The sequence below is a fragment of the Pristis pectinata genome, chromosome 16 (genome assembly GCF_009764475.1).
Source record: "Pristis pectinata isolate sPriPec2 chromosome 16, sPriPec2.1.pri, whole genome shotgun sequence".
NCBI lineage: Eukaryota > Metazoa > Chordata > Chondrichthyes > Rhinopristiformes > Pristidae > Pristis > Pristis pectinata.
The window spans coordinates 12,016,823-12,026,778 of NC_067420.1; the positions used below are offsets into that span (position 1 = coordinate 12,016,823).

At 40.9% G+C, this 9,956-nt stretch overlaps 1 protein-coding gene across 7 annotated transcripts in view; it reads right to left on the bottom strand.

The window, feature by feature from the left end:
- Positions 1-4,963, bottom strand: part of znfx1 (zinc finger, NFX1-type containing 1) — a 56,682-nt gene extending 51,719 nt beyond the window's left edge. For 2 of the 7 annotated variants that reach the window (XM_052031548.1, XM_052031544.1), the window contains exon 1: positions 4,077-4,310. Coding sequence is in view for 1 of the 7 variants with exons in the window: in XM_052031546.1 (XP_051887506.1) it covers positions 3,044-3,094 (51 nt within the window). In the remaining 6 variants the exon portion in view is untranslated. Of the gene's footprint in view, positions 1-3,043; positions 3,221-3,869; positions 3,980-4,076; positions 4,311-4,354; positions 4,632-4,677 lie in introns of those variants that run through there. The other 5 variants (XM_052031546.1, XM_052031550.1, XM_052031547.1 and 2 more) reach the window with 5 other exon arrangements.
- Between the last annotated feature and the right edge of the window lie 4,993 nt (positions 4,964-9,956).

Sequence of the window (9,956 nt, forward strand, 5' to 3'; positions counted from 1 at the left end):
GGGGGTGTTACTAAGTACTGACCATGCATGGTGCCCAAACTTTTGCTTTGGGCCCTTTTCCTTTTTTGTTATTTTGAAACTGTAAAAGATGGAAATAAAAAAGAAATCTTGCTTAAAATATTAAAGAAATGTGTCATCTTTAACATTATGCCTTTTGAAAATCAGGTCATCTTTTACTCACTTAGCTATTCACAGTAACAGAAGTTTGACCAGGGGTGCCCAAACTTTTGCATGCCACTGTAACTACATAAGGGACAAAGCTACCCTGCCACATTTTGATAGTTAGATATGTCATTAATTAGTAATTAAAAAACAGGATGTATTTTTCCTCCTTTTTTTGACTAGTGTTCATGGGGTCAACAAGATTCTTCGCCAAATGTCACTGAGATTGAAGTCAGCCACTTCAGCACCAGAGTATTGCTCAGCTACATTGCGGAACAATTGATCTCAGAGAAACAGGACATGGAGAAGGTTTTCCAAAAACCACAATATGAAAGTTTCCCAACAATGTACTCATATGACCTGATCCAGAAATAATGGTGATCTCTGCATACTTTGCTTTGCTTACCTTTATAATTCTTTTGGAATAATAAAAAAATGCATTTGAAAAAAATTAGAAAACAATTTTATGATGGAAGAGAAGATTTGGATAAAGATGAATTTTTACAGTGAACCAAAAGAGTTTGCGATAAAGCAAAACATTTCTTCAGCAAAAAATACCTCATCTTCTGGTGTAGTCATGGCTACACAAAATTAAAAAATGCAAGCTAGAAACTGTTGCTTGAGCTTTATGTTAAACAATTCATAAACAAATTCCTCCAAAAGGTACTACTCTCTAAATCACATTAGTAATATTGAACGTCTCACACCAATCCCTTGAACAGATCAATACATACTGTACAATTAAATTTTTGAAGTTTTTACTCTAATTTTACTTAATTCTTATGTTGTACATGAAGGAAGACCGTTTCCACATTAACTCAGTTTCAACAATGCATGTCCCTGAAATTTACACAATGCATAACATAAGCCTCCAAGCATTAATTGCAATTCCTTTCTTCAAAATATCTAATGCAAGCATCCTTATTAATAGGACGAAGTAGGTGTATGTAAATGCTATGTATTGACGTATTTACACAACAATTTCAAAGCAACAGAGAATAAAATGTGGCGACTGGGACCTGTTGCTATGTTGCAACAGTACTGGGGTATACCTTGTACAGCTTAACCAGCCAAATGCCAAAGACTAGTTCGAGATTATAATGGGAAAATACATTTATCATGCTTCATTTTTATTGCTTTCTATAAATGACGTTTTGCACACATGGTGCAGTTAAGATTTTCTTTACGCTCAACCCAACATTCTTTTTCTTAAGAAGGTGATCCTTCTTGAAGTACTGTTCCACAGCAGCCATCTAATATCTCAAATACACAGCTAGGAGTTAGTTACTTAACTGCAAAAGATCACTCCCAAACCAAATTCTCTCTTCTCATCACAAGTGTGGTTACAATTTTTCCGCACAGTGCCTGCTGCGGCCAAATATAACACCTCGAAAAGCTAGATAATTTCAGGTAATACTGTTACTGGTAGTACCTGATAATTTCAGGTACTAACTGTTTCTGTCTCCAACGATGCTGCCTGATCTGTTAAATGTTCCCAGCATTTTCTATTTTTATTTCTGATTTCCACCATTTGCAAAAATGTTATTTTGCAATAGCTACAATGTCATCCTGGATGGGAATAACTAACTGAACACAAAGCAGGTCTTAAATTTAAATTGTTCCTGGTTACCTGATTCTGTTCCACAAAAGAACTGAACTCCAATGCTCTGCTTAAAATCTTAACAGATGATACTCCCCATAATACTCATAATGGATTTTAAATGATGCAACTTAATCAATTTTACTTCCATTATCAAGCTTTCCAATGAAGTTTTACTGCAAACTACAAACAATTACTACAGCAATATAACTGAAAGTATTGTGATGTTGCTGGGAAAATTAATCCTCACAAGGCAATAAATATTTGTTACAACTTTTCCATTACACCAAACTGAGATCCTAAAAAGCAAAAATAACATGGTCTCAGCTGCAATGAAGCATATTTTACTGTGACACCCAAATCCTCTCTCAAATATAGTATTCGATACATGACGGCAGACATCTTTGTAAAACAATACATAATCTGCTCTATATCATGTAACTGAGCTCCTATACCTCTTGCACAACATCATAACCACTAAAAACATGTTGTGTCCTTGTCATGTGATACAGAACTACACAAGAGAACTCCCCACCATAAAAATAACTTCTGAAAACACGAATTGCATCATTACTACTGCGCTACTTATTCACTTCACACCTGATTGTCCTTTTTTGGTTAGTTGATGAGTATTACTGAAAACTAGCTTGGTATAATTAATGAGCTCAACAGTAAGGGTGAAAGGGTACTTTTGTCTCACGTGTTTAATAGTAAGGTTATTACCAGATAGATCTGCACTTTCTACTTAGTAGGCAAGTTGCTGATCTCAGATATTTTAACTAACTGTTCCAAACAATGAAAGATAAAACGTTAAACATGCTCTATAAAAAAAGGCAAACGTATATTTAACTTCCTTCAAATTTAATGCAAATATGAGGAATTTGCACCTCTAGAAAACCTAATGAGATTTTACTTTCCTGAAACTGACAGATCTGTTCTTCGGTACTAATAAATATTAAACCTGATCATTTATGCAATTATTTTTATTTCATAGTCGTTTACCCTAGGTATCAGAACCTCACAGTAATTCGACTCTTGAACGTCGTTGGCGTCCTAATGGAACCAGAAGAATTGTTAGCTATTGGGATGAGTGCTGAAATGAAGTCATCGTTATTTTTCCTCTGAGCAATTCATTCCCCCACCCTCCTCTGTTATCTGGTCGTGGTCAGCGCCAACACCAGAGGGCGGTGTGGGCAACCTGCTTGCTAGCCAGTACCCGCACTGGATCACTCTTATTTTCAGCACTTCCCTTCGGTTGCACAATGAAGTCTGACAGCTCACCGGAAAGGCGAAGGTTAAACTGGTGTCCCGATAAACTGAAATCTTTTGCATCACTGCAGTGTTAAACTTGAATGAAAATGCACTTAAGCCTTGTCTTCCCTGGTCGGCAGATAGTCCACTTGTCTTCTGAAACAAAATTACTAACAGGTATTGCCCACAGGGACGATCCGACCTTCACTGAGGGAACGAATGATAAAGAAAAATAAAGAGGTCACAACAACCAACAGGTTACTGCTTACAGGACATCAGAAAATGACGCTAGCTTTCATATCGTCTGTTCATAGTTTTGGCAAAAAACGGTTTCCCCCGGAATATTATAAGGCAAAGCGTGGAAAAACTCCCAAATTAACGTGACTCAGTGGTGCAATGACATCATTTTCACATTCGTCTGAATGCATCCATGGGAAAAATAACGTGATGATTTTACCATGGTGACAACGGTCGTTACATGCATAAGATTAGATGTGCACAGCGACGTTGCTCACCTAATCCCAACAGGTAAACCACTTTACCTCCATTTCAAGCAAGAAGGAAATACACCAGCCAATGGATCGCTGCAGTTTTACGATCACTCTCCGCCTATTTTGCAGCAATTACAGTAAACAAACAGCACAACTTTTAACGAGCCTCCATTTTCAACGTTAAAGTGCCATCAAAACAAATTGACGGAGTCATATATGTGCTGCGAAATGATTACTTAAACACCAATCGGGTTTCGAAGACTAACACTGAATTATCGGTAAAATTACACCCCGCAATCCCGGTAAAGAATAAGCAAGTTTACATTTCCAAACTCACGTAAAGGTGGCCTTATCGATTGGCTTACTCGGTTTGCTCTCAATGTGCTCAAAAAGTTTGGACAGGCATGGAACTGAATGTCAATAGGGAGGGTCTGAATAACAAAGGTGTGTGAAAAGGTCCCCCTCTTGTTTAAAACTGAAACAAAGATGTGGGTAATATTATGTTTTTTCTCACGCCTGTTTTCCTTGAAATTTATTTGACAAGATTTATCGCGGTACATAGACATACATACCTCCCTCCTGTTTTGGGTGGGTGCCGAATCAAGTCAAAGCAATTTCCTTTTTGGCATAAAACAACATTTCGGAAATCTCGATTAAAATACCGAGAAACGGTAGATAATAGGTCAGCATCTGGGAAATAGAAATGGGTCACCAATCTCCACCCACTTTGTGACATCACCTTCAGCGGAGACGAATTATCTGTCGAAGGCACCCAACAAAAATCGGGACGAGAAGGGAACTCTTGTGTAAAGCCCAACACATATTAGCGAAGATAGCGCAATACAGTTACCTTCTCAGGAGAGGGGAGGGGTTGCAGGGAGCATTTCCCCAGCAATTAGCCTGGTGTTAAGCCACTACAAAAACAAATATACTTCCGGATTGTGTCTGCGTACTTTACTTCCTGAAAGTCTTTGCCCAGAGTGGGCTGACATGAATAATTCAGGGCTGGGGAGCTGGTCGCTGCCACTGGAACGTGAAATGTAGCCATTCCCCTCCATTCGCCACAGTGTTGCAAACGTTCTGTTCACCCAACATTCTCTCCACGTCCCCCGTACATCGCCCTACACCTCTCTCCGCCCGTCTGATTGGTTACTGTGCGGGTGGAGCGCTCACCTTGTTTTGTTTCTGCCCACCTCACTCCTGCCTCGCCTGGCGATGGCGACAGCACTGAAACGAAACAATCAAAATGTCACTAAAGGCAAACAGATCGCTCCGTCTACCGGCCGGATTGGTTGTAAAGGTCCTCTTGCTGCGTCTGATCAGCCGCACGGTCGCCCTCCTTTATAAAGCGGCACCCATCCATCACCACCCCCACTCTCGTCACTTTCGGTTTTCATTCCTCGATTTGATTCCTAGCCCGAAGAAACATAACAGAGGCTGGAGCTGAAAGCCAATTGCATGATCGGCTGAAATCATAGGGCGGCCGTCTTGCTAAAGGCGGATCCCCTCTCTGCGGAGGCTGACGCCGAGTCGCTGGTTTCATCTTGGTAAAGGAAAATGCAGCTCGGCTTAAAAAAATTGACAATAAAAATAAACAAAATATCGAGAAATGCAAGAGTGCAATTCATCCTAAAAAGGATTGCAAATCAAAAATAAAAGCAATGTGTGTAAATCATAGCTCCTCATTATTCCATACCCTTTGTAAGTTTTTGTAACATCAGTACAAGATCTGACTTGACATTGCGCGGCCTTTATGATTTCAAAATATACATCCAAACAAGTAATGATTATAACCTCTGATTAGTATTAAGTTCCATGGAATTAAAAAATAGGGTAATACCCAAAAAGTGCTGGAGGAACTCAGCAGGTCAGGCAGCATCCACGGAGGGAAAGAGTCGACGTTTCAGACCGAGACCCTTCATCAGGACTGGAAAAGAAGAGGTCAGAAGCCAGAATAGGAAGGTGGGCGGAGGGGGAGGGAACACACGCAGGCAGGGGAGAGATGAGTCCAGGTGAGAGGGGAAGGGAGAGGGGGAAGATGCAATAAGCTGAGAGGTGATGGGTAGAAGAGGCAAAGGGCTGAAGAAGAAGGAATTCGGTAGGAGAGGGCAGTGGACCATGGAATAAAGGATGGGGGAGGAGAGGAGATGGGCAGGTCATCAAGGCAGGGAAAGGGAGCCACAGGAATAAGGGAAGACGGGGGGGGGGGGGGGGGGGGGGGGGGGGGGGGGGGAGAAAAAGACGGGGTGGAGTTACCGGAAGTCAGAGAAATCCATGTTGAGGCCATCAGGTTGGAGACTCCCAAGGCGGAACATGAGGTGTTGTTCCTCCAACCTGTGCCTGGCCTCAACATGGCAGTAGAGGAGGCTGTGGATTGACATGTCGGTATGGGAGTGGGATGTGGAATTGAAGTGGGTGGCCACCTGGAGGTCCTGATAGGTAGAAGGGGCAAAGGGCTGAAGAATAGGGCAGTCTGTCATTTATATGGCGCCTACCACGACTATACATCCCAAAGCACATTACAGAGATGAAGTAGTTTTTGAAGTGTGATCACCGTCATAATGTAGGAAGTGCAATCACCGTTTCTACACAGTAAGGATCCATAAATAGTAATGAGTTAATGACCAGTGTATGTATTTTAGGTAATATTGGCTCAGGGCATGAGCATTGGCTATAAGAAGGGAAACTCTGCTTGTCAAACCTACTGGATCTTTTTTGCGGATGTAACTGGTAGTCTGGATAATGGAGAACCCGCGGACGTGGTCGATTCAGAAGGCCTTTGGTATCATCCCATACAAGAGTTTAGCTGCAAAATTTAAGTACATGGGATTGGGGTTATGATATATTTGCACTGAACAGAAAGGAAACAGAGTAGAAATAAATGGGACTTTCTCAGAGAGGCAGTGACTAGTGGGGTTCCACAGGAATCAGGGCTTGAGCCCCAGCTATTCACATTATACATCAATGATTTAGATGAGAGAAGCAAATGTAATTTTCAAGTTTGCTAACAACACAAAACTGGGTGTGATTATAAGTCACGAGAATGATGCAGAGAGGCTTCAATGTGAATTAGACTGTTTGAGTGAGTCAGTAAATATGTGGCAGATGTGGTTAAATGTGAAGTTATCCACTCAGTAGGAAAAGCAGAAAGGCAGAGTATTACTTGAATGATGATTGTCAAAGTGATCTGGGTGTCCTTGAACACCATTCACAGAAAGCAAATATGCAGGTGATACAAGCACGTAAGGTGGCAATTGGAATGCTGATCTTCATTGCAAGAGGTTTTGAGTACAGAAACAAGAATGTCTCACCACGATAAAACAGACCCTTGGTGAATCACACCTGGAGTGAAAGGGAAAGGGAGTGGGCAGATAGTGCAGGATCCCTCTGTGGCCATCCCCCTCAAAAACAAGCATACCGATTTGGATACCATTGGGAAGGGGTGGGGGTTGACCGTTCAGGAGAAGGCAGCAGTAGCCAGATCTATGGTGCCAGGACTGGCTGTGAGGCTTAGTGGGGAAGGGTGAAGGCAGAACGGACTCTAGTGATAGGAGACTTGATAGTTAGGGGGGCGGACAGGAGATTCTGTGGTCACGAAAGGGATTCCAGAATGGTGTGTTGCCTCCCTGGTACCAGGGTCCAAGATGTCACGGAGCAGCTACAGAACATTCTCAAGGGGGAGGGTGAGCAGCCAGAAGTGATTGTGCATGTTGGCACAAATGACATAGGTAGAGAAAGGGATGATGTCCTGTGGAGTGAATATAGGGAGCTAGGGCGGAAGTTAAAAAGCAGGACCTCAAGGGTAGTAATCTCTGGATTACTTCCAGTACCATGTGCTAGTGAGGGTAAAAATAGGAGGATATGGTAAATGAATATGTGGCTGAAAAATTGGTGTGGGGGAAGGGATTCAGATTTTTGGACCACTGGGATTTCTTCTGGGGTAGGGGTGATCGTACAAGAGGGATGGGTTACACCTGAACTGGTGGGGTCTGACTGTATGAACCACAGACAGATCGGTCAGCTTGGAAATGGAATGGAGAATTAAAATGACAAACAGATTCAGATTATTTCAGATTTCCAGCAACTGTATTTTTTTTATCCTGAGATGGTAGGACTTTTGTATGTGGGATGACTGGATCGGCTGAGCCCATATTCGCTAGAGTTTAGAAGAATGAGAGAAGATTTCATTGAAATAGTCAAGATTTTCACAGGACTAGATGGATGCAGGGAGATGTTTTTCCTTGCTGGGAAGGAGTTGGGTGAGGGGTCGAGAACCAGTTTGAGGATATGAGGTAGGGCATTTAGAATTGTGATGAGGAGAAAACAGTTTTATGAAGTTGTTAAATTTAATATCAAGTTCCAATGCTTGCAACATGCTCAATAACGAGATTCTGTTCCTCAAGTTTACGTTGGTCTTCGTTGGCCAAGTCTCTGAACATAATCAAGAATGAACGCCGGAAGCGTGCCGACACTTGCGGGCTGCCCCCAGCATACTACGCAAAAAGATGTATTTCACTTTGTGTTTCGATGTACATGTGACTAAACACAAAAGGCATCAAGCAGAGAGGAGGAATATAGTATTGCAGCCACAAGCATATTGAATAATGGAACAGGCTCAAAGTGCCAAATGGGCTGCTGCTCCCATTTTCTTTTTCCATGTTTCAACTGAAATGCAGCATGTAACCTCACCTTATGTGTTTTGAGCTGCCTAATGAGGAAGAAGGACCACATATCTAACATATTACAAGCCTGCCCAGTACAAAGCATTATATGGCTGTAAAGGGCTATTCATTTCACTATGTTTAGTGCACAGCGGAAAGGAATAAAGACTTCTAAAATTTCATTTTATTGCAACTTGAAGGCATATAAGCACTAGTATAATACAAATATAGAAAAGTAAAATTAATTGGGAATCTCTGCAGTACTATGTTACTGCATCTGACATTTCATGCATTCAACTACCAATCAGGCTCTCTTATTTTACATTGTAGATTGGTGGGCTCAAGGAGACCAGTATCCAATAACAATCTTAAATGGGGAAGAATAGTGCCCTGTGGTTGATTTCTCAAGAGAACATCAATAACAGTAAAATAAGGTTATATATTAAGTCTACTTTTAAGTTAGATTCTAGGAAATTTTTGTGGTAATTATGGTATTGAATTTATTAACCTTAGAAAAAAAAGTTTTTAAAAAAACAGCAAAATGTTGGATCACTCTAGGTTAGGTAGTGTCTAAGGTTGGAGACACAGTGTTAACACTCCAGGCTAATAAAGCTTCAACAGAACAAATTCAAAATTAATATCTTACAGAAAAATTTAATACATCTTAAAATTGGATTTTCATGAATTCCGTTTCATACCATGTGATCGACTCCTATTGTATTATGAAGTAACTCAGTAAGTTAATTAGTTGTAGGTTAATTTTTACTGGAAAGAGGAAGATCAGTAATTTCCAAAGACAACTATGAACAATAAATGCATCCTCATGTAGAAAATGAGACAACACACACAACAAAGACATGCTGGCTACAAGCATTCTCACTAATAAATCTGATTATTTATCTTGATAGCAGACCTGTGGATTTTTGTAGGAATCCTTTCAATCCTCCGTCAAATGGCTCTGATTACAATCACCAACGACATCAAACGTGATTGGATCAAAGGCAATATATTCCTCTTTTCCTTCTCAATCAATCTGCTGCTGCTAGCAGGCAGTTAAACATACAAGCTTTCTCCATTGTCTGATTCATCCAGTACAGAGGAGGGATTGGGGAAAGGGAACTGCACTTAGCTGGCTTTGTACTTACCTCCTCAATCATAGGTGGAGGATTAGTCACCAAGGCTTTCATCTCACATTTCTATGGATCCAACCTGATGTTGACCAAGGATGTATCCTCCTCGTATTTCTCATCAACATGCTATGCCTTTCTAAATGCTGTACCACATTCCACATGTACAAGGATGGCATCCAGCTAATCATACTATAAACTCACTTTACCCCTACTCTGTCTCTAAATTATTATATTTTTGAACATTTTGTTCTGGATAAGGACAAAATTCCTCCAACTTCATACTGGGAAGACCAAGTCCTATGGCCCCTTCACAAATTCTCAGACACAGAGGGAGACACATCTCCCTAGCAACCGTCAGAAACTGAACAGTCTTAGTGTCATAGTGCCACATTTATGCCTTGAATTCGCTGGTAGACCTTGTCTTAACTGTAATCCATGCTTTAGCACTCATATAGCAGCAGGTATCACAATAAAAACACCACCTCCCATTTATATTACAGCTTTGGCATAACAACACATTTTATGGGAACGTTTTATGGGAAGTTTCCTCTGGGGTCCTCGAAGATACACAGTGTGAATTTGGCCCTTTGTGAAATAGTGTACGGCATCCTGATATCATTTCATCTTTTAGGGTAAGATGAGTCCTCACTAGAGTTAACAT